Source organism: Brassica napus, chromosome C7, assembly GCF_020379485.1.
Source record: "Brassica napus cultivar Da-Ae chromosome C7, Da-Ae, whole genome shotgun sequence".
NCBI classification, from domain to species: Eukaryota; Viridiplantae; Streptophyta; class Magnoliopsida; order Brassicales; family Brassicaceae; genus Brassica; species Brassica napus.
In genome coordinates this window covers 29521566-29547216 of record NC_063450.1, presented here as the reverse complement: position 1 = coordinate 29547216, position 25651 = coordinate 29521566, and the positions used below count along the sequence as shown (strand labels likewise).

The window sequence follows — 25651 nt, the reverse complement described above, 5'->3', positions numbered from 1 at the left end:
CTGCCCTTCTTCTGACTTTAGATTGTCTTCACATTTTCAACTATATTTTTTTCAATTTTAAAAGAATGCAAAAATATTAAATTACAACGTTGCGTATCCGATCCGATGTTTTGGGTTGCGATTTTGTAAGAGAGAGTAAGAGTTTATTACGGTAACCAAAAAGAGTCTTTTTGGTAATGGTAAACTAACATTACTCGTTTCCTCCAGTGCCGTGCTTAGCATAATAGGGGCCTAAGGCAAAATAGCTAATCTTATTTTAATAATAAAAATATCTAGTAATTTTAGTATAATAATAGTATTTTAATATAGGTTGACAAATAAACAACAGCTTAAAAAATTATTGAAAACTTAGATTGAAAACATTATATGTCTTGTTATAAGCTAAATTCTACATAGACAAAGAAGTTTTCAACATTAATAAGAAAACCAGAAGTTAATGCTCAAAGGAAATTAGAAATTGATGTTTGATTATTAAAAGAAAGCATATTATCACGTTGTTTATGTCATAATCTATAAATTCGGGGCCCCAAAATGAACTAATATGAGAAGGGGCCTGAGGCCAATGCCTCAAAATCAAAAGGGTAGGCACGCCTTTGGTTTCCTCGATTTTAGAATAACGTCGGACATCAGCTCACAAATTACGAGATATGCATGTTTTTTTTTTGTTTCTTTCGTCCTTTAAATCATTTTAATTTAATTTATTTTGACCCAAAAAAAAATCATTTTAATTTATTTAAGCAAGCAGAAAGAGAGTGTATCCAATTAATTGATACTATGGGCTAGCTAAATATGATGTATTGATCTTAACGGGCCTTTAATAATGGGCCTTATGGATCATTTATTAATCTAAACCCTTTAATTTTTTATTATTCTGAAAATGATTGAATATTTTATACATGTTTAATATGTTACAATTAAATTTAGATAGCATTAACAAGTGATAACAAGAGTTATGTACGTTCGAAAGTACCAGCAGATTTGAAGGTGGAGAAATAGATCAGTGCTGAAGATGACGTGTCTGTTCAGTCATCATTTAAAAGAAAATTGACAGAAGTAGAGATCATATTTTCAAGAACATTTTAATTGTATTAGAAAATTATACTGAATAACCTAAGGATCACTTTGATTACTATTTATCTGGCCATTGATCGCGATTGACCAACTAAACCAGTACACGTCTATTTCTCTCTTCTTTACTTGTATCTTTCAAAACTAATCGACAAGCTGATCTTATCCTTGGAATTATTTTGTTTTTTGGGAAATATGCGATGACATTGTATTCTTGTGTATACATTAAGCGTGAGTCAACTCTCTGAACTTGCGGTAATTTGTTTGTAATTATTATCTTATACAATAAAGTAGATTATACTCTCTCCTCCTTCATCCACGTCCTCAAGGAGAGGGGTGATTTTCTTGACACGTGTCACTATCTTTTTATCACCTTTTCTCAGATGTTTAATGATCTGGGCTTCTGATATTTTATTGGGCTTTAAGACAAAGTTGTTATTGTTTTTGCTCTGACCTAGAGCTTCGTCTTTGTAGTCCTACCCCTTTCTCTTCACCATCTTCGACAACGTAACGGTCCGTATTAATTTCAATCAACAAGGAATCCCACTACTTTCTCTTCAATGTATCTTAGATTACTGCTTTTGCAACCTCATTCCGTGTATATATATAGACCCTCTTGCAAACCCCTAACATCTTACCAATTCATAGCTTACATTATTTCTCTAACAAATTGTCTGATCCAAACTTTTTTTTTACAGAGTTGAGGTTGTTGTAGAGAGATTGTCTTGAAAACAATGATGCTCATTGATTGGAAGGTACTTTGATTATCAATTTCTCTGCTTTCATTTATCAACTTTTCAATTCTTTTTTTTTTGATAAGTATCAACTTTTCAATTCGATGTTATCTTATTTCACTTCTCCTCATCAGTCTTCGCTAATCCAGACATCAATCAATGTTCACCGGCTCAACACATCTTGAAACAAGGAGGGCTGTATGAGCTAAGTGTGTTTGGTGCTACAAGAAGCAACCCAAATTTTTGATTTGGTGACGCCCATGTTTCTATTAGGTTCACGGATCAAACAGTGTTCGTTGAGTTATCAGAATCTATCCACCCCATCCCGAGGAGAGCTTTCTGTTTTGCAATTACGACCAACTCATTCTCTTGGCTATCACGATCACAGTTTTTCGAGGTCTGTTTTCATTTGGCCGCCTTCGTACAACTCTATATAATCATCGTAAACAGCACACAAAACTACCATGATGAGTGTAGTGCTAACATCATAAAAGGAATAATAGATGATATATTTTATAAAATTCGTATTTAGGTCATGGATGCTCTTTTACGTCATGTTGTTCTAAATGTGAACATAAGCTCTAGGGAGATATTTCTTCTTTCACATGCATCGTCTGTGATAATACCAGTGTTGTGGGTGTTCTCAGGTGATGATCTAATGGCCATGCTCATCCAATTATTGTATTCTACTTCCATATATTTCTCGACGCTAACATACTTCTTAAGATATGTTCAATGTCTCCAGGTATCGTATTGAGCTGTTTCGGACATATTGACCGTTCTTTGTTGGTATCCAAATAATGATCTGATACAAACATAATAAGATCATGTTCCTGTACAGCCTGTTTGTATCGGACCAGACGAATGACGCTGTCTTTGTTGCTTTTGGTATGGAGATAGTAAAATTAACCAACATTCAAGCTGCTGAAGCTGCCCATATTTTGGTATGCCATATATTCGGCTATTTAGAATTACATACTACTCTTCCTCATGTGTTTAGTTTTCTAAATTTAAGGTGTCTCGGGTTTGCAGGGTGCAGGTGTCAATGCTGGACAACGAACTCCCACAGTTTATTGCTGATATTGTTGGCAGGACCTTCATCTTCCAGCTCAAGTTAGGTGAGGTCAACTTCAGTCCCAAACACCAAACCTTCACCATTTCCTGTATCAATCTTTTCTGAACGACAGGATGCACCTCTCCCAGAATTTGTTATTGATGTTGGTACGTTATACTGTCTTAATATATCTTTTTCCCTAAAGAATATATTCATGATCATTACTGCATTCTGAACAGGGTGGTGACCATAGTGCTGATGATGTTATGCATGGAGAGAATCCAGTAGAATCCAAGGTCTCTGATGGTGACAATAAAACTGATGTTGAGCTACCATATGGTTTGTGAGGAGAACTCGGAGAGACTACAAATGCCAACCATCAACCATCCTCATCTGTGGTATCAGGAGGTGGTCGTCTTGCGTCAACCAAACCGGTTGATGGTCCAAATGAGAATGGAAAGAAGAAGCCACGCTTGGCATAGCTCCACGTCAAAAAAAAAACACAAATCCCTACTAAATTTTCTTCTGTTGTTTTGTCTTCCTTTTATTTTCTTATCGGACGAAGCTTTAGTAACTCTTATCTATTTTTTACTAAAACCAATGCAGTGGTGGATGTTTTGACTTTTGACTATTTACGGAACATGTCCTTTGATTTTCTTATCGTAAAAAGCTTTAGCAATTTAATCTATTTTATATTAAACCCAATTTATTGTTGAAGTTTTAACTATTAAATAAAGTTATATAAAAAAATATTACATGGAGTACGAGTTAAAAAAACTCAGTTAGTGGCTCCATCGTTCTTAAAGAAACAAAAGCTACAATAGTTTGCGATCCAAACACAACTAAAGCACAAAAGATTTTCAGAAAAAAATTGAGCCTTTTTGAGTAGGTAAAAGTAACACAAATTTTCACAGACAATCACATCCGCTATAGAAACAGATCATAGAGTCCAAAAACATCAAAGCTCAGACAATGAGTTCCATAGCCAAAAAGTGCGACCTTGGCGAGATTGACGTAGAAGAACAATGGTTTCATTCAATTCAATGATTGTGTTTGTTTATTTCATTTGAAATTCGTTTTTCTTATTCTAATATCTACGCTTATATGCAACAGCTTCCTTGGTCCCACCATCAGATTTTTTTTTCTGGAAAATGTTGTAAAATAGCTTTTTCTTAATACTAAGGTGGTGTTATCCAATCAGTGATTTGCAATCCATCAAATTTTAAAATTGTTAAAGTTCAAGAATTCTAAAATCTTTGCAGTAGGCTTTGGATTTTAAGTTCCCTTATTTATTCATGAGACTACATAAGAGATGATTTGAAATCAATTGAAAATACAAAGAATTTTAAAATCCTTAAAAGTTGAATAACACTTGATTTTCAAAACATAATTTAAATCATTCATTGAATAACACTAGATTTTAAAATAGAATTTAAAATTATCATTCGAATAACAGTATATTGTATTTAGATTTAAAATCTATTAAAATACATCAACGAAAATATTTTGTAATGGTCTTTATCTTTATACATGATAGAATATCTGGATAAGGTATCCTGGGAAAATAATCATGTCGAGTCCAATCAATGTTGGACCATGATTAAGAATTCACTTATTGGATTCATAATGGAAGGCCAAAATATTTAACCAATACATCTACAGTGAAGCCTCTCACAGATTGCCACATCCTGACATCGACAAAACATCGATGTTTGTTACTATTTTAAAAAGATGAACACATTTAATATCTTCATTCTAATAAGATGATCACAAAACAAAACATGCATTTACATGTTTTTCTTTTTGGAACATCAACTATGCTTTATGTTTTAAATTCAAATATATTTACATTGATGCAACTATCAACTATTTATTATATTTTTATTGAATCAATCAGTGAAAATTACTTACACTACTGTCACTAATCACTATCAAAATGGATAACGAAAACAATTTTGAATTTATTAAAGAATAAAACGTACGAAGTAGCACCGGAATACCACTAGTATAGCGTAAATAAGTCTTATTAAAGAAATTTTCTGAGAATGCGACTGTGCCGGCTCATATAATTAACTAAAACTTTATGATAAACAAGAAAATAAATTATCTCCCTCGTTGGACTCGTAAACATATTGCACATATTTTAAAATGCATCCCCACGCCAAAAATTATCAGAACAGATAAATCACGTTTGTTTAATTTCAAAAGTATATCCAATCAACAAAAGATAAATACATGTTTTCTGAATCCCAAAAATGGAAGTGATTTTCTGAATTCTGTTTGGAAATACTTATACTGTTATACATGGATCATTATTTGACATTATTCCCAAGACAAAGTGAAGATAGCTTGAAATTACGATCAGAAGGAAAAAGAACAGAGAGGGGAAAATATTTAGCGTACATATCAGACATGAAAGCAAGAGAACAAGAGCCTGAGACATGTCTTGAGCGAGTGACCAAGAGAGTCACTCGTCTTTTTCACCGTCATGACCTTTTTCTTGTTCTTGAACCACTTCCTCTGTTTCTTGGCCGACAAGTGGTCTTCACCATCGTAGCATTCGAACGTGTAGCTTCTGAGATATTTTTGTCTGTTGAATCTGTAGACCTCGGGGCTTATGAATCTAACGCAATCTCCTGGTGACTGAAGAGGTACGCCTTTTGCAACTTTATAAACTCTGACTGAGTTTTGAACATTTTTGATCATCATTTTTTTTTGTCTATAATCCTAAAGAGAAGCTTTGTGCCTTTTTTATAGCGTGGCCTGCTGCTGAAAAAGAGAATGATTTATAATTTACAAACTGTCCTTTTGATGATTAAATTAGTCACTAGTCACTACTCAGTACCGGTTAATACGACTTTTTGTAGTTGGTACTTGGTACAGCGCTAGACAATTGTTTTTGAAATTTCCTTTTCAAATATCCAAATAGTGTATACACCTACAATTGTAAATGTGGTTCCAATAAAGAGAGCCAGACGTCATTGCTTCGTCCGTCAAGATACACATTTAATAGAGGCCGAGGCCCGTTTCAAATATATTGTGTTTCTTTATTCTGATCATTCGACTAAGGCCATTAGCTAAACATAAACTGTATGAAACATTAGTTTTGATCAGTGTTTTGAATCCGGGACCGCAGTCGAACCGGTAAACCCGGTGATCCGATATATAATCCGGTTTGGATTTCCAAAAAAATATTATTTAAAAACCCGCAAAAAACCATTAAAACCCATAACTCGGCTACCAGTTGAACTACTGGTAAAAACCAATAAATAGATTTTAATTATTTTTCTTAGATTTTTTTAATTATGTTATTAGAATTTGTTTGTATATAATCTATTAGTTTAAAGTTTTATTTTTATCAACTAATAAAATATTATCATTTAAATACTTGTATCCATTCATTTTTTCGTTAATAATATATTAGATATTAGATTTTGACCAAAGATATATATATTATATATATCACTCTATTACATTAATACAATTTGCTTGCCAATTATTTTGGAAATCACTAACCATAACCGAATTTTACCCAAATGATATTTAATTTTGACATACAAAAATATCTCTCTAAATACAACATACATAATACAATATAGTATATACCTGAAACTATTTTATCATATATTAAGTCTCTTTACTTCCAATTAACTTATCATCTAACATGCCGTTACAAACAATACATAATCATCAAAACATGTTATGTCTCTTTACTTTCCAATTAACTTATCATCTAACATGCCGTTACAAACAATACATAATCATCAAAAACTCTTATATAGTATAATACTTCTAGGTATGACTAATTCAGACCTTTTATTTATCAAAATTTTAATATAGGTGATGTAATTAATAACCAGTGCTAAAACAAATTGGTTTAACTAAGCTATTGTCCAACTTTTTGGTAAAGATAAATTGTCAAATAATTAGAGCAACTAAACTAATCGGTTAATTATGAGTTTACTATATCGTAATGAATACTATTGCAGTCTATTACATATGCAATTAATAGATTACAAGCATATGTTATTTATAACCCAATATAATCCCTGTATTGTTACTAAAATAATAATAGCATAAAAATATTGTCAATATTTATATTGTGTGGTTCTCTTTGTTCTTTCCCTATTAATGAATAATAAAATATAAAACTAATCAAATAAAAATCTAACAAATCAATCTATCGGAAGCATATAAAATTAGAAACCATTCCAAATTCAAGATTTGAATCATGAAATGTTTAAATTATGATTTTGACACAGATTTACTGGAACAAAATAATCCTAATATTTATATAAGAAACAAATAAGATTTACTAATTAAAAGAAAAAATAAGTAACCAAACTACAAGCCACACATTCTAAATCGAACTCATTTTTAATTTAATAAAATGGTAAACACTTCTAACATCATTTTATAACAAATAATTCCGCGTATAAACGCACGTCAGAATTTAGTTCTAGTGAAAAGGTTAAATTTTCAGTTTTACTATTGTTTTCTTATGTTGTCGAGTTTGTATCTCTTTCACTTTTTTTTTTTTTGATTAAAATGACTTAGAAAATGTTCTTGCTGAAGAGTATCACAGAGGCCAAAGATGATGAAGTGATAAACCCAGGAAATTATGTTGGTAATATTTTTTAAAATTATTGAATTTTCTGATTTTTATCATATATAATACCGAATAAATTATTTATATGTATTTTTTAGATTTTTATGAAGATTTTACTATGCTACCCGAAGAAAATGAGTAAACAATGGGAGAAATAACTAAAATTAGTTAATGTGATTTGATATTAGTTTATTTTGTTATTTACAATCTGTTATAGTTTGATGTTTTACTTTTGGTTTAATTTAGATGTAAAGTTTAGATTTATTATTCACATTTGAAAATTAAATACATAGAATTTTTCAGTCTTGATATTTTTATTATGTCATAATTCTTAAATTGTTACAAAAATATTTAAATAGTCTAATTTGTTATTAGATATTCTATATGTTAAAAAAAATGAAAAAAAACTAAAGGTAAGTATTTTTGAATGTTTTAAAACACAAAATATCTCTTATGTTTTTCAATAGCTAATATATTACCATATACTTTAATAAAACTAATTAATTTATTGATCCATGGTTTGTCCACGATGGATCCACAAATGCGATAATCCGGAAAGTTGTATGGTTCAGTATCTAGATCAGATTTAAAATCTTTGGTTTTTCATCGTCAAAATGTATATATAAATTTTAATGACATCGATATATAATGTAAATGAACACCAATAACAGCGTTGGGCAATGGATTGGATGTTAACTTTTTTGTTTTGTTTGTTTTGAGTTAAAAAAAATCTTATCATCTCGCTTTCGCTCTTACTTGGCTAGTTTTAATTTGTTTTATTGGAAGCTAAAAAAACGGCGACGTTTCAAGAGGGAGGGAAACCAACGTGATTGAATCGTATGTTTTTCAATAGCTAATATATTACCATATACTTTAATAAAACTAATTAATTTATTGATCCATGTATAGAAATTAGATCACTCGAACACAATGTGTGTTAATCTCAACAATAAGAAACTCTTTCTTATTAATCACTCTTAAGGAAAACTATCTCAAAAACCTTAAGCTCTCAAACTCATAAGTTAAGCTACATCTTAGCATCTCCTTATATATCAACACATAAATCCTAAACTCATTAGGTATAACACTTTATTAGATATTTCCTAATCCCTTTAGATAAACACAAACTCAATGGGATTAGGTAGCTTACTCCTCAAGCTAACTTTAAGCTTATCCCAACATCCTCTCCTTTAAGCTTAAAGTTCTTTATCTCCAAATCCTTCATGCCAATGAACTCTCTCATTTCCTTGAATCGAATTCTCCCAAGAGCCTTTGTAAGTATGTCTGCCTTTTGTCTTTCTCTGGGGACATGCTCTACTTCAATTTGCTCCTTCTCTACACACTCTCGTATGAAATGATATCTCTTGTGAATGTGTTTACTCCTTCCATGAAACACCGGATTTTTTGTTAACGCAATTGCCGATTGATTGTCGATCCTTATCACTGCCTTCTCACATGGACGACTTGTGATTTCGCTTAACAGATCCTGCAACCAAATCGCTTGTCTTGCAGCTTCTGTCCCGACCATAAATTCATCTTCACATGAAGACAACGCCACTGTATCTTGTTTCTGTGAACACCATGAGATTGGACAATCACCAAGATAGAAGATGTGACCTGTTGTGCTCCTCCCAGCGTCTGGATCAGATACATAGCTACTGTCACTATACCCAAAGATCTTCGGTACCTTTGATGTTGAGCGCTCGAATGTTAACCCATAAGCAGTGCTCCCACGTACATAGCGCATGATCTGCTTCATTGCAACTCCATGTGACTCCCTTGGACTCTGCATGTAACGGTTCAGAACTCCCACAGCGAAGGAGAGATCAGGCCGTGTATGTAGAAGATATCGCAGACAGCCAATGTTCTTCCTAAACCGTGTTGCGTCTATCTCCCTCTCGTTCTCTGCTTTGCTCAGCTTCAGACCTTGTTCCATTGGTGTTTGAACCGAATTGCATTTGTCCATTCCATCCTCTTCCAATATCTTCGATGCATATTGTCTCTGAACTAAAGTGATTCCATTCTCATGTTGGCACACCTCTATGCAAAGATAATACGTCAATTTGCCAAGATCGCTCATATCAAACTTTGTCGCCATATTTTCTTTAAACTCTTTAATCAGCTTGATGTTTGTGCCGGTCACAAACAAGTCGTCTACGTATACTGCGACCACAAGTAACTCGCCATCAACTGACTTTTGATAAACCGATGGTTATTTTGAGCACTTCTTGAACTGAAGCACACACAAGATCTGATTGAGCTTGTTGTTCCATGCCCTCAGCGCTTGTCTCAGACCATACAGCGCTTTGTTAAGCCTATAAACCTTATTCTCTTCACCCTTCTTCTCGAAGCCTTCTGGTTGTGTGACGTACATGATCTCCTTTAACTCATCGTGTAAGAACGCGGTCTTTACATTCAGGTGATGCACTTCCCATCCGTGTGTTGCAGCGAGGTTAACAAGAAGTCATATTGTCTCAAGTCTAGCAACAGGTGCGAACACCTCGTCGAAATCGATTCCGTGTCGTTGTACGTAGCCTTTCGCGACAATTCTGCTTTTCTATTTGTTGATACTGTCGTCGGAGTTGCGTTTGATCTTGAACACCCACTTCAATCCAATTGGTTTTGCTCCATACGGTAGGTCAACTAGTATCCACATATTGTTCTTCTCGATGGAGAGTATTTCATCCTCACATGCTCGTGTCCACTCTCTTGACTGTTTCGCCTCATTGAAGTTTCTCGGTTCATTGTTGAGATACATTAAGAATTCTTCTCCAAGTTCTTCAGCCAAGAGTATGTAGTCGTCGAGATATTTCTCGCTCTGATCTTCTGAAGTTTTGCTGCTCAAGCTCCGTGATCTCAGTTTCTTCTTCATCATAGTCTGATTCTTCAACCTCGGGTACTTGTGTATCACTTGCTTCTTCTTCACGTGACCGCTGCTCTGTTTCTGTAGTGATGCCTCTGTTTCCAAATTTTCCAAGTGTGACAACAAAACTTTCACTCCGGTTCTGGTTTGTATTATCTGAGCTCCAATTCCAGCCTTTTGATTCGTCGAGGACAACATCCCGGTTTACTATGATCTTCCGCGTGCGAGGGTCTAGTATTCGATATGCTTTCGAGCCCGGTTCTGTTCCCAAGTGTACTAGTATCATTGCTCGATCATCAAGTTTCTTCAGCAATTTCCCTTCTATCTTTGCATATGTTGTACATCCGAAAACTCGCATATGATCAACTCTCGGCTTCTTCATGCGATACCCTTCGTATGGTGTCTTCTCGTTCAGGGCTCTAGTTGCTACGTGGTTCAAGATATAGGTAGAATGTCGCGTTGCCTCTCCCCAGAGCCAGTTCGGACAATGCATATGTTTCATAATACTTCTCGTCATCTCCATCAACGTTCGGTTTCTTCGTTCAACCATCCCATTCTGTTGGGGTGTGTATGGGGCGGTAAGGTGTCTTCGTATCCCAACACTCTCGCAATAATCATTGAACTCTTTGGAACAGAATTCTCCCCCTCTATCTGTCCTGAAGGTGATGATCTTCTTTCTTGTTTTCTGCTCCACCGTGTCTCTTAATCTTTTAAATTTGGAGAAAGCTTCGCTCTTCTCTCTCATTAACATACTCCACATATATCTTGTATGATCATCGACAACAACAAATATGTATTTGTTTCCCGCTGGTGTACTTGGACTTGTAGGTTAGATCTCCGGGTAGAAGCTCTAAAGCCTTGCTGGCTCGGTATGTAGTTGCCTTAGGAAACGTTTTTCTCTCTTGTTTACCAAGTAGATAAGAGCTCCACACCTCTTTCTCAATACTCATGTTTGGAATGCCGAGTACTAGCTCCTTTTGCATCATTGCCTTCAAACTATCACGATTTATATGACCTAGCTGCAAGTGCCACTTTCTTGACTCGTTCTCCGTTGATGCTTGGAGACATGTAGTTGGATTTATTCCCATATGAACTTTGTATAATCTGTTTCTTGATCTCCTAGCCTTGACGAGTAACTTCCCAAACTGATCATGCATTGTTAACTCTTCTCCTCTCAATCTTATATCACAGCCTGCTTCTGTAGCCTGACCTAGGCTTATAATGTTACTTTTTAGGTCAAGGATGTAATATACATCCGTCATCATCCTTGAGTCTCCGTTTATATCAGTAAAGGCTATCGTGTCTTTTCCTTTGATGTCTATGCGAGAGTCATCGCCGAAGCGTACTTTTCCAGTGATGGTATTGTCAATCTGAGAAAAATACCTTCGATTTCCGGTCATATCGTTGCTAGCTCCGTTATCAAGATACCATATGTTCTCTCCTCTTGTGTTTGTCTCATACTTCTCAGGTAGAATATTCATCTCGTTTAAGAACACTACCTCATGCATCATAAGTTCATCAGCCTCTTGTGTTTCCGTGTTATCTTTCTCTTGAGCTTTTTGCAGCTTAAGCTTAAGCTCTGGACATTGAGCCACGAAGTGGCCAATCTTATCACACCGAAAACAAGTAATCCTCGATGCATTTCGTCCTCCGTTAATGCGTCCTCGACCCTGTCCTCTGTAGTAGTTAGATCGACCACCTCTGCCTCGACCTCTATATGCTTCTCCATAATAGTCTCGATTCGCCTGGTCTTGGTATGATCGACTAGATTGATCTTGTGAAGGACGGCTTGACTGTTGAGATTGTCCATCTGCAGTTGCATACATTAACTTCCCTTGATCTTCTTCCACTTCTTCTTCTTCGCGAATTTGTTCCTCATACGCTTTCAAGCGTCCCATAATATCCTCAAAACTCGTTACATTGAGGTCTAGCACTTGCTCGAGTGAAGCAACTATGTGTATGTATTTCTTTCGTGGGAGACTTGTAAGAAATTTCTTCACGAGTTTTACCTCTTCGATGGTGACTCCAAGTGCAGCAGATTTTGAAGCAAGTTCCGATAGCATGCCTCCAAAGTCATCAATACTTTCGGTATCCTTCATCTTTAATCGGTCAAAGTCACTCATCAAGGTTTGAAGTCTAGCCTCTTTTACTCGCTCAGCTCCTACATGTCTGGTTTTGATTGCTTCCCATACTTGTTTAGCCGTGACAAGCTCCCCTACTTGTAGTATAAGTGCTTCCGGTATTGATTGGAACAGTAGCGCCAAAGCTATGTCATTCTTCTCATTATTTGTTGTCTCCGTCTCGATTACTTCCCATACCTTATAAACTCGAAGAGTAACCCTCATCCTCATGGCCCATACGGTGTAATTTGTTGCGTTGAGCATAGGGCACTTTATCGATGAAGAACCTCCTCCTTCTTTCATCTTCAAGGTCGCGGGTATGATTTCACTCATGATTTCATTTTGGCTCTGATACCAAATATAGAAATTAGATCACTCGAACACAATGTGTGTTAATCTCAGCAATAAGAAACACTTTCTTATTAATCACTCTTAAGGAAAACTATCTCAAAAACCTTAAGTTCTCAAACTCATAAGTTATGCTACATCTTAGCATCTCCTTATATATCAACACATAAATCCTAAACTCATTAGGTATAACACTTTATTAGATATTCCCCAATCCCTTTAGATAAACACAAACTCAATGGGATTCGGTAGCGTACTCCTCAAGCTAACTTTAAGCTTATCCCAACACCATGGTTTGTCCACGATGGATCCACAAATGCGATAATCCGGAAAGTTGTATGGTTCAGTATCTAGATCAGATTTAAAATCTTTGGTTTTTGATCGTCAAAACGTATATATAAATTTTAATGACATCGATATATAATGTAAATGAACACCGATAACTGCTTTGGGCATGCGATTGGATGTTAACTTTTTTGTTTTGTTTGTTTTGAGTTAAAAAAAATCTTATCATGTTGCTCTCGCTCTTGCTTGGCTAGTTTTAATTTGTTTTATTGGAAGCTAAAAAACGGTCACGTTTCAAGAGGGAGGGAAACCACCGTGACTGAATCGTATGGAAAAAAAGTCAAAGAGGAATGTGGTTACGCCACGTGTGTAAAACACAGCTGGAAGGTTGGACCACAAAAGAAGTTTTCTCTTTCTTCTCGTCAAACCGACTCGTTTTAAACTTTTAACTTTCCTAATGGACCTATTCAACGCAGAGAGAGAGAGAGAGAGAGAGAAGGGTGGGTGTTTTTTTATTTTGGAAGATCGGTCGCTGTTTCCAGTCCACATGAAGAAAAGAAAAGGAAAGGAAAGAGCTTTTTAAAAATTTTGGGCTGTAAACGAAATCCAAAAGCCATGTCTTTGGGAATATTCTTCCGGGTTAGCAATAACCACCATCTCACTCACGAGTGGTCGTCTGGTCTGGCTCTGGGTAAGTATTGACTTGCTTTGCCCTTATTTAAATTCATTTTCATCCGAGTATCAAAGTTTGACGGCCTTTACAAAGATTCTCCCTAAGTACAAAAAAAAAGTTTCAAATCTCTTTAAATGGGTCGTTTGAGTCTTTCACCAACGCGTCGACCTCAAAATTTTCGGGAATTCTAGCAAAAAAAACTCATGTGAATTTTCTTTTGTTTTGTTTTGTCTCTGCATTCCACTTTCAGCTCAAGCTCCCTTCGCCTGGCATTTCTCGGGTTTGTCCGATTCTTGTTCCTTTGGATCATCTTCTGTTACATCGTTTCGCACATTCTTAGTTACCAGTTACCACTAGGCATAGATTCTGTTTCGTTACCTAGTTGCGTGGGTGTGTGTGTGTGTGTATCAGTTTGTCCTTTTGTGTTTTACTATTGTTTTGCATTTTTGATCATAATGTTCATTTTTGATCGTTTCCTAAAGCATGTTTGCCTTTGCTTGACGTAAATTGAGTTGTTTGGCTTTAGACTAGTGAATCTTTGATCTTCTTTCGATCATTGGGGTCAGTGATGATAAAAAAATGATTGATCCCTCGCAGGGGGAAAGGCTGCCCAAATCGGTGAAAGAGTGGGATCCAGAAGAAGAAGAAGATGTGGTGCCTCTCTTGCCTCAAACCCTCTACTTCTGAGGTTACTATCATTTTATTCAGTTGCTGCTTTCGTCTCACCCAAAGTTCCTTTTTGCTTCCATTTTTTTTTAAATCTTATCTTTTTGCTTCCGTTTAGGATCCTTTTGAAGCAGAAATTGATCTTGCCTTAGCAGTTTCACGGGAAGAAGCTGACATTCAAGAAGCTAAACAGCTTGCTTCCGCCCTTCAAGAATCTTCTCGTCTCCAAAAAAAACATGAGGATGAGCAAAAAAAGCGTACCACAGAGTTAGAGAAGGATGCGCAGATAGCCCGTGCTTTTCAATATGATGAAAGAGATAATAACTCTGCATTGGAAGACGAAAAACATGAGCAGCCTGCTAAGATTGCTGCGGAGAGTTTTCAAGATAAAGGCAAAATAAAACAGTTTGAAGAGCAAGTGAAGAATGATGAACAGGTAGCACAAGATCTTCAAAACCGCTTCAACAAGATGGCATATGAGGAAAGTTTAGGGCTGCATGTGCTGGACGACAAAGATGAGCATCTTGCTAAAACCGCTAAGAGCTCAAAGGAGAAACGCAAAAGCAAACAGTTTGAAGAACAAGTGAAGAGTGATGAACAGGTAGCGCAAGATCTCCAAAACCTCTTGAGTGAGATGCCATACAAAGAGAGTGCGAGGCTGCATGATAACTCTGTGTTGGGCAATGAAGATGAGCAGTTTCCTAAGACCGTTGGGAGGAGTTTAAAAGTGAAAGGTAAAGAAAAGATACTTGAAGATGAACAAGTGAAGAAGGATGAAGAACTTGCTGCGAGAGTTCATGAGCGTCTAAACATGGTAAGAGTATCCTTCCCGACTTTAGGAAATAAAATCATGATCCACGTAGATTTATATGTCCTGTCCTGATTAAGAATGTTTCACTTGTAGCATGTGAACAAGGATGAAGAGCTTGCTCTGGTTCTCCAGGAGAGTCTGAACATGGTAGAGCCTCCTCCTCGTCCTCGGATTGAAGAACATAAAAGTATTCCTCGTAGAGCTGCGTTGGATAGAGAAGAGCAGCTTGCTAAGGAGAGGTCAAAAGAGAAAGGCAAAGGAAAGCAAATTGAAGATGAACAAGTGAAGAAGGATGAACAACTTGCTGTGATTGTTCAGGAGAGTCTGAACATGGTAGAGCCTCCTGAAGAAAAGAGCAACATTTCCTCCTCTAGAGCTCCGATGGATGAAGATGAGCAGCGGATTATTTGGGAGAGTTTGAAGGGGAAGGGTCTAATAACTCAATCCGAAGATGAGGTGGAAGATGTTGGAAAGCTCGTAGAGGCGAATCCTCCTCCTCCTCGGTATGCCTCTATTGCTAGTTACATTGCATTCTTGATCTAGACATATATATATATATATATATATATATATATATATATATGTGTGTATTGGCCTGTTTAAGAATGTTTACTTGAAGCAGGTGTGGTGGTTGTTACTATGAGATTGAACACGAAAGGTCTGTGGATGTCTTGGGTGTTCTTTGGCATCCTAAATGTTTAATATGTGGTGCTTGCCACAATCCAATTGCTATCCACGAGGTTGAAACCCATGTACGAATAACCTCCCTGACTTGTTCATTTGTATATATTTTTTTGGTTCAAAATCAAAATTCTTAGATATATATATATAATTCCTCAGGTCTCAAACCTAAGAGGCAAGTTTCACAAAAACTGCTATCGCCGTTACTGCTATGTCTGCCAAGAGAAAGTGAAGGTATATAAATTCCCTCTTGGTAATTTTCAGGAGGAGGATGATTTACTGTAAATGTAAATTGTATTCTTTCAGATTAGAATGTTTAATGAACATCCTTTTTGGAAGGAGAGATACTGCCCTGATCATGATTCTGATGGAACTCACAAGTGTTTCAGTTGCGAGAGGTTAGAGGTGAGTTTTATCAAAACAAACAAGGTAGAGAAGGGAATGAAACTACAATCGCACTGGTTAGAGTTGTTATGTGTCTCTTTTTTTTTTGGCAGCCTAGGGAAACAAACTTTGTGGAGCTTGATGATGGTAGGCGGTTATGTCTAGAATGTATGGACTCAGCGGTTATGGATACTTACGAAGTCCAGCCTCTGCACTTTGAAATCCGTGAATTCTTCGAAGGCTTAAACATGAAAATCGAGAGAGAATTTCCTTTTCTTTTGGTGGAGAAACAAGCACTGAATAAGGCCGAGGAGGAAGAGAAGATTGTGAGTACAAAACAAAAAATTCTTATATATCTATCTCTCTCGCTTTCTCTTTTTGCTCATAAAGTTTCCAACACGAGCAGGACAATCAGGATGGTGTGGTAACCCGAGGCATTTGCCTGTCTGAAGAGCAGATTGTCACAAGTGTAAGTACTTAAAACGCTTTTACACAAGGTTTTGGCAATTCATGGGTTAATAATCTCTGTTCCACACATATAAAAAGGTGTCAAAAGGGCCAAAGTTGGGGCCGAACAAGCAGCTAATAGGGAAGACCACGGAATCTCAAAAGGTTGTGAGTGGATGCCCGGTCACTGCAATTCTCATCTTATATGGACTTCCTAGGTACTTTTACTCTCTTGAGGTTACTTTCCTCTGTGCTGATAAAGACTAAATGAAAGCTGTCTTGCAAAATTAACACAGGTTGCTAACAGGATATATCTTGGCTCACGAGATGATGCATGCTTATCTTAGACTCAATGGTACGTACTGGATTATTTGATCATCACTCTGAGGGAGAGGTCTCTCAAGTGTGTGTGTTTTGGTATTGTTTACTGTTTACAGGATGTAGGAATCTGAACACCGTTATGGAAGAAGGAATATGCCAAGTGCTAGGCCACATGTGGTTGGAGACTCAGACATACGCCACTATTGATGCTGCAGCTTCATCATCATCATCAGCAGCAGCAGCAGAATCTTCTTCTTCTTCTTCGAGGACTCCTAGTGAAGCAAATGCGGGAAAGAAAGGGGAGTGGTCAGAGTTCGAGAAGAAGCTGGTGGAGTTTTGCAAGAATCAGATAGAGACAGATGAATCAGCAGCGTATGGTGATGGGTTTAGGAAAGTTGACCATATGGTGACAAACTCCAGCCTCAAGGATACCCTCAAAGAGATTCTTCGCCGGGGTTGAAGAAGACGACGGATGATCCAAGCTTTAAAGTTCTGTATCAGCAGCCATTTTCTTTTTCATCATGGCTTTTTGTTTTTTCAATAAAGCTTGTGTGAGTGTGCAAACAGTTTCTTTTTTTTCCCTTTCCTTAAGCAGCTGTATCCTCCTCGGATTCAATTCTTCCGGTGGATTTAAAAATCATTTTTCGTCATTTCCCTAGTTATAAATAGTTTCATACATTCAAAAAGCTGTCTTTTGGCACTTTGAGCAGTCTAGCTCAGCAATCGCATCGTCCGACGAATGCACACCAGGTGGTTCGACCATTTGTCCCAACCACTAGTTTCTCCGTAGGCTTGGTCATTGTGACTGGAGATGTTTTCTCTAACCTTCTCCAACTCTGTTAAGCCACTTCACTCCGTAGTTGCTCATCAAGTTCGAATCTTTTCGCGTGATCGATCATTCCCAAACAAACTCCAGCACTACCTTTACCGAGCTAACCTCATCGATTCCATCCGTCTCTCCCTCCGCTCCACAGAGGCGAATCTTACTCCTCTTTTGAACCACCGTCTTCTCGATTACTTCACTCCCTCCCTCTCCTCCGCTTGGTCTATCTTCAAGTCCCTCCCAAATTTCATATGAAGCTGAGACACTTCACGCCTTCGCCACCGTTCTTGCAAAGTTCCACCGATCTTCTCAGTTCAAATCTCTTATTGGAGTTATCAATGCTGGCAAATTCGGCCATGTTCAGTTCAGCTTTATGAAATTTCAGGTTTTGGAAGAATATGGACACATGAATCCTCCTCGTTGGTAAGCTTATGCGTCTGTTGCTAGAATTACCTGAAACTTATATTTTATTTGCTGACCTGATCAAGAATGTTTCGCTTGTAGCATGTGTGGTGGTTGCAACTCTGAGATTGAACATGGAAGATCTGTGGATGTTCTTTGGCATCCTGAGTGTCTCTGGTGTGATGCTTGCCACAGCCCACAAACCAATAGCTGTCCACGAGGTTGAGAACCATGTAATATACTCGACTTGCTCATTTATATTTGCTGATGCAAAACCTGAATCCTCGGTAAATAACACCTTAGTTTTCAAACTCAAGAGGCAAGTTTCACAATGCTTGCTATGAACGGTACTGCTATATCTGCAAAGAGAAGAAGGTACCATTTTTTTCGATTCTCTGCTATGTCTGCAAAGAGAAGAAGGTACCATTTTTTTTCGATTCTCTGCTGTGTATTTTAATGCTGACCATGAGCTTAAATGTAGTAACTGTATTCTTTCAGATGAAAAAATTCCATCAGCATCCTTTCTGGGAGGAGAGGTACTGCCCTGCTTATGAATCTGATGGAACTCCCAAGTGTTCCAGTTGCGAGAGGCTAGAGGTGAGTAGAAAAAAAAACATGGTTAAAAGGGATGCAATGAGATGAATAATTAACCACTAGAAAAAAGTGAAGGAAGTATATTTTTCGGGTTTAACTTCTTAGGATTTTTTCTTTTCTTTGCAGCCTATGGGAACGAACTATGTAAAGCTCAGTGATGGTAGGTGGCTATGCCTACAATGTATGGAATCTGCGGTTATGGATACGTGAATTCTTCGAAGGCTTAAACATGAAAATCGAGAGAGAATTTCCTTTTCTTTTGACAAGCATTGAATAAAGCTGAGGTGGAAGAGAAGATTGTGAGTACATTTCCTATTTGAAACGTCCAATCTTTTTCTTGCTTTCTCTCTCACTCTGTCTCATATGCTAGTTTCCACACAAACAGGACTATCAATATGAGGTGATAACCAGAGGTATTTGTCTCTCTGAAGCGCAGACCATCATCACAAGTGTAAGAACACACTTTTACGAGCTTTAGAGTCTAAAACTATATGAGAATTCATGACTTTAATTATTCTGGTCCAGGTATCAAAAAGGCCAAGGATGGGGCCGCACAATCAGCTAATTGACATGGTTACAGACTCTCAGAGGGTTGTTCGTGACTGCGAGGTCACTGCAATTCTCATTCTATATGGACTACCTAGGTATTGCAACGTGTCTTCTCCTTCATCTCCCATCTTAGTAGGCCTCTTACCCCAATAGACTAAATGAAATCTATGTTCACACACAGGTTAATGACAGGATATATATTGGCTCACGAGATGATGCATGCTTATCTAAGACTCAATCGTACGTATTGGTCAAAAACACATATCTAGTAAGGATGATTTGATCATCACTCTGAGGGAGAGGTCTGACAAGTGTGTGTTTGGTTTTGGTTACAGGATATAGGAATCTGAACACCGTTATTGAAGAAGGAATATGCCAAGTGCTAGGACACATGTGGTTGGAGTCTCAGACATACGCCCCTGTTGATGCTACCGAAGCAGTAGCTTCATCATCATCAGCTTCTTCTACCCACACTTCAGCTGCTACTCATCGAAGAAAGGTGCATGCTCTGATTTTGAGAAGAAACTGGTGGATTTTTGCAAGAATCAGATAGAAACAGATGATTCACCGGTGTACGGTGTGGGGTTCAGAAAAGTTAACAAGATGGTGAGCAATTCCAGCCTCAAGGAAACCCTCGAGATTATTCACCCGGGACTTACGCTTTCAAACCATTACCAAGTACCCCTTTTTATTCTGTTTTTCCTTCTCTGGTGTGTGTGTTTTCTGCTTGTGGGATTGTGCTGCTTCGTGTGAATAAGGCTATGTTGCTGTGTTGAAAGTGGAAACTATTTTATTCTCGTAAATTTTGAACCTTTCGAGGATTTTGTGTTAACCAACAGTATCTTCGTCCGATTTGAAATCTCGCAGATCTATTATTCCCTTTTTGAAACTAAAGGAAGTGTCTTTTGGGGAGGGTTGTGTTGTAATAGTTCTACGTTTACATGTTCACACTGTCAAGCCTTGTTGTTTGGTGTTGATTTCTTATCTGATAAACATCAAAGTGTTCGACCATTGGTTTCAAAGAACTTTCGGCCGAAATCGACTATGTAGGGTGCTAATACCAGATTCTGATAATTTCAAAATAAATTTTTTTTTTTTTAAAATTTCTTCGGGGAAATTGCGCGGCAAAGAAGGAAGGGAGCTTCAGCGCGTCAAAAGCAGTCCCTGGGATTTGTTATGCTCACGCGGAATACCCAATTGCCCAAGGAAGAAGAAGAGAAGTGAAGACACCGGAGCTCCAAAAGGGACTTTTTTTTTGGTGTTGGCGTTGCCATATTCTGATAATTTGAAAATGTGGTAAAACTTCCCTTTTTCTTTTTAACTTTTTTGGGCAACTTCCCTCACAACCAGCTAATTGAAGACGGGGCAGCTTGTGGGAAATTGCGTGGCAAGACTGAACAGAGCTAATTGACATGGATGGTATCAAAAAGGCCAACTTCCCGAGAAATTGCGTGGCAAGAATGTGATAAAACTTCCCTCACAGTGAAGACACAGGGCAACTTCCGAGAAATTGACATGGATGGTATCAAAAAGCACAAAGAATGGGACCGCACAACCAGCTAATTGACATGGTTACAGAGTCTCAAAGGGTTGTTAGTGACTCTGAGGTCACTGCAATTCTCATCCTATATGGACTGCCTAGATATGTCTTCCACCACCTCATCTCCCATTTTCGCAATGTCTTGCCCCAATAGACTCAATGAAATCTATGTTCACACACAAACAGGTTAATCACAGGATATATCTGGCTCACGAGATGATGCATGCTTATCTTAGACTCAATTGTACGTATTGGTTAAAAAAAACACCCAATATATATTAAAAGGATGGATGATTGACCAGAAAAGTCTCTCAAGTGTGTGTTTTGGTTTGATTACAGGATATAGGAATCTGAACACCATTATTGAAGAAGGAATATGCCAAGTGCTAGGGCACATGTGATTGGACTCTCAGACATACGCCCCTATTGATGCTACTGAAGCATCTTCTTTCCACACTCCAGCTGCTACTGCATCGAAGACAGGTGCATGCTCTGATTTTGAGAAGAAACTGGTGGATTTTTGCAAGAATCAGATAGAAACAGATGATTCACCGGTCTACGGTCAGTGGCGGAGCCAAAAGAAAATTTTAGGAGGGTCAGTTCATAATTAATAAGAAGATGCAGTCTGCTGAGGTGATCTGTATCAGTTCATGAAGTACTACAGGAGATAGTACAGGCGTGTGTCATGAAGATGGAGCTGAATAGGAGTTCAAGTTTTGTGATGTGCGTGAGCTTGCTAAGTTTGGAAAAGGAAAGATGATATATGTTTGAAGATATATCGACGTTTTCTATTAAGCAAAAAGGTTTTGCTTCGAGGGGAGGTTTACCTTTACAAGAAAAAGAAAGTTTCTTAAATGGAAATGGAAGTTGTCATATGTGTATTTGGAAGACTTGGAGAGCAAGTTTAAAACGTGGAGGGCAAGATCTGGTCTACTATATAAGGAGAGATGTGCCTTATGAGAAAGCAGACCTCAAAGAAGAGAGAGAGAGAGGTTTCCTTGGTGTGTGTTACTGCTTGGTGTCGAAGGAGATTCTGAAGCATTGTCTGATGGAGTCTGATGTGGACTTAGTTTGGTGGCGTTTGAGTTGGCGCTTTGTGTGGTGGAGTTAGCCATCGTGTGTAGCTCGTGATGAGCTATGTGTGTGCTTGGGTGATCAAGCTTATGGTGTCACTGGTGTACGTTGGGTGCTCACGTACTTGGTGAAGTAATTCCGAGAAGTGGAAGATTGAAACCTAGACTTAGGGGGAGTTTAGCAAAGGCGGTTTCATTGAAGAGATCTGTGAAGATTGCAGCTGTAGAAGACACTGTGCTCCGGTTAACCGGATGGTGATCTATGCATGCGTGCTTGATTCCTAATCTTTGTAGATTGCTACTTAGAAAAGAGTGGTAAACACTAGTGTGTGTGTTGTATCATATAGCAATTGTAGGTTACTCCTTGTTCTAAGTCAATGAAATCTGGACGAGATCCCGGGGATGTAGGAAACGAACCCCGTTAACAAATTTTGTGTGTTTTACTTTCTGTACTTGTTTTTCGTCGCCTCATCTGCACTCACATAATATGTATTATATGGGTCAATTAACTAGTTTTTACATGATTTTCTAATAAGATGGTGAGCAATTCTAGCCTCAAGGAAACCCTCGAGATTATTCACCGGGGTTGAAGACAATCCCAGATTCAGAGTTTTGAATCATCCCACTACGACGCGTTGACACATGCATTACCAGAGCCCTACAAATATATACAGACTCACGCTTTCAAACCATCACCAAGTACCCCTTTTTAATTCTGCTTTTCCTTCCCTGGTGTGTTTTTTTTCTTTCTGGGATTTGTGCTGCTTCGTGTGAAATGGCTATGTTGCCGTGTGTAAACTATTTTTCAACCTTTCGAGGATTTTGCGTTAGTCAACAGTATCCTTGTCGGATTTAAACTCTCGCGGGAGATCCATCCCCTTTTGAAACTAAAGGAAGTGCTCTCTCAAGTCATTTTTTTCTGTGATGTACGGAGATCATGTTAATACGGAAAAATGACATATTTCAACATGAACTTTGTCTGTTGTGACTATTCATTTCTGAACTTTGTATTAGTGCATATTCTATACTGAACTAAACAAAAAATTCAAATATACTACATTAACTTTAATGCATCGTGCATTTTCATTCCCGAACTTTTAGTATTGCATATTCTATACCGAACTTTTAGTATTGCATATTCTATACCGATGACTACATGAACTCTTAAAATCGTGCTTCTATATATATTGACCGTCAAAAGTGTTACTCATCCGTTAATTTATCAAAACAACGTTATTTTGGATAACATATATAAAGCAAAATAACTTTCTTGTATAAATTGTGTAAACATTAACTTATATATATTTTTTAGTTTAATCAAATAAATGTTATCAAATTTTTATTGTTTTAATTTTATCAAATAAATCTATAATTACTTATGTTTTTAAATTTACCTTTAAAATTATTATTTTATAAGTTTAAATTATTTATTGTTAATTCGAATATTTACTTTATGCTTGTCCACCAGTGTGAGAGTTTGAATCTCCCAAAAAATAAATTTTAACTTTACAGAATTTATCCAAGATAACGCGTTTTGATAAATTAATGGATGAATAACACCTTTGACGGTCAATATATATAAGCATGCTTTTGAGAGTTCATGTAATATTTTTAATTTTTAATTTTACAGAATTCATCCAAAATAGTGCCGTTTTGATAAATTAACGGGTGACTAACACATTTGACGATCAATATATATAGAAGCATGATTTTAAGAGTTCATGTAGTATTTTTGAATTTCTGTTTAGTTCGTTATGAAATATGCACTACTAAAAGTTCGATAATGAAAATGCACAATGCATTAATGTTCATGTAGTATATTTAAATTTTTGTTTAGTTCAGTATGAAATATGCACTACTATAAAGTTCGGAAAAGAATAAACACGACGAGTAAAGTTCATGTTGAAATATGCCATTTTTCCCCAATACAGCCAAAGTCTTGGGTTTTGGTGCTGCGCATTTCATTTCTTGTCTGCTATCATCAAATCGACTACTGTATATACTTCCAGATTCTGATAATTTAAAATTAATTATTTAAGTTTTGTACTTTCTTGGGCATACAGAGTGAAGAAGAGTCGACACAAGGCATCTTCCGGGAAATTTCGCTTCAAGAATGAAGAGAGCTTCAGCGTGTCAAAAGCAGTCCCCATGAGAGTGACACCCACTTGCGTATAGAGCTGGAAATTTTAGTTTTCACCTGCGGGTTCCGCTGCGTTTGACCCGCTACAGGGCGGATGTGGGTCGGCCATTTCAAAAAATTCAACATGCGGGTGCGGATCGAGTGGATTCTACGCGGAGCGGGTGCGGATCGGTCGATTTTGAATCGTGTGTGCCCGCTAACCCACAAAAAAATAAAAAAAAAAAAATCAAAAAATAATATATATTTTCTTAAAAAATATATAAAATACTATAAATTCAGAAAATAATATATAATTTAATTATTTTATTAGAAAAATAAGTATTATATAATTAAAATAATTATTTTATTAAAATTTATATTACCTGCGAGTCCCGCGGGTTACTCGCAAACTTGGACGGGGCTAGTGCGGGTATGTGAATCTTTCTTTGCGGGTCATGCGGGTCGAAGTTTTGAGTGAAAAAAATGAGTCGATCCGCGGGTTGGCGGGGCGGGCGGGGCGGGTTGACCCGCGAACCCAGCTCTACTTGCGTACAGAGGTGTCAACCGGGAGGCCGTCCATGGGCTAATTGGACAATAGACCAATTGGTCAATGGTCCAACTGGGCAAAGATCAAATGGACAATGGGTGTCCATGGGTTTCTTAAAAATATATTTTCATGATTTTGACAAAAATATAGTTTTACAATTTTAGCGGAAAACGTAATTTCACAATTTTAGTAACTTCAATATTTTGACGAGAAAATTAACAATTTTGGCAGGAAAACGTAATTTCAAAATTTTGATGGGAAAATATAATTTTACGGTTTGGACAGGAAACCGTAATTTCCGCTTTTTTCGGGGAAACATATTTTTAAATTTATAAGAAAACATGATTTTACGGTTTTGGCGAAAAAACATGATTTTCCAATTTTTGCGGAAAATATAATTTCTCTTTTTGGCGGGACAACGTAATTTCCGATTTTGTTTCAAGAAAACGTTATTTTTTAATTTTACAAGAAAACGTGATTTCACGGTTTTGGTGAAAAAACATGATTTTCTGGTTTTTGCAGAAAATATAATTTCTCGGTTTTGGCGGGAAAAACATGATTTCACGGTTTCGGTGGAAAACATGATTTCACCGTTCAGTGGAAAACATGATTTCACGGTTTCGGTGGAAAACATGATTTTCCGGTTTTTACGAAAAATATAATTTTTTCGGTTTTGGCGGAAAAACGTGATTTCTCGGTTTCGGCTGAAAAACGTGATTTTTCGATTTCGGCGGGAAAACGTGATTTCTCGGTTTTCGCGGAAAATATAATTTTTCAGTTTTGGCAGGAAAATGTGATTTTTCGGTTTTGCAAAAAATATAATTTCACGGTTTGGTGGGAAAAAAATGATTTTTCGATTTTGGCGGAAAGACATAGTTTCTCGATTTTGGCTGAAAAACGTGATTTTTCGGTTTTGGCTGAAAAAATAGTTTTGTAATCT

At 36.9% G+C, this 25651-nt stretch overlaps 1 protein-coding gene and 1 pseudogene across 3 annotated transcripts; both read left to right on the top strand.

The window, feature by feature from the left end:
* Positions 1 to 13525: 13525 nt before the first annotated feature.
* On the top strand, positions 13526 to 17714 carry LOC106390372 (protein DA1-related 6). 3 transcript variants are annotated; one of them, XM_013830820.3, is made up of 13 exons: positions 13547 to 13772; positions 14005 to 14034; positions 14352 to 14442; positions 14539 to 15234; positions 15325 to 15734; positions 15854 to 15983; positions 16072 to 16146; positions 16219 to 16317; positions 16410 to 16622; positions 16703 to 16765; positions 16843 to 16961; positions 17040 to 17098; positions 17181 to 17714. In XM_013830820.3, exons 3-13 carry the CDS (start codon positions 14404 to 14406, stop codon positions 17522 to 17524), a joined length of 2247 nt encoding a protein of 748 aa, XP_013686274.1. In that variant the 5' UTR covers positions 13547 to 13772; positions 14005 to 14034; positions 14352 to 14403; the 3' UTR covers positions 17525 to 17714. The 3 variants fall into 3 exon arrangements, with proteins under 3 accessions (XP_013686275.1, XP_013686274.1, XP_013686272.1); XM_013830821.3 differs by lacking the exon at positions 14005 to 14034 and having other exon boundaries at positions 13526 to 13772; XM_013830818.3 differs by lacking the exon at positions 13547 to 13772 and having other exon boundaries at positions 13792 to 14034.
* A 709-nt stretch (positions 17715 to 18423) lies between these two features.
* LOC106390375 lies at positions 18424 to 20253 on the top strand (annotated as a pseudogene).
* Positions 20254 to 25651: the final 5398 nt, after the last annotated feature.

Bases quoted from the DNA above. Each gene is read 5' to 3' on its own strand.
- LOC106390372 (XM_013830821.3), top strand. From the start codon at position 14,404: ATGTGGTGCCTCTCTTGCCTCAAACCCTCTACTTCTGAG. The intron at 16,623-16,702 runs GTGAGTACAAAA...CAACACGAGCAG, and splicing joins CCGAGGAGGAAGAGAAGATT to GACAATCAGGATGGTGTGGT. The intron at 16,766-16,842 runs GTAAGTACTTAA...ACATATAAAAAG, and splicing joins AAGAGCAGATTGTCACAAGT to GTGTCAAAAGGGCCAAAGTT.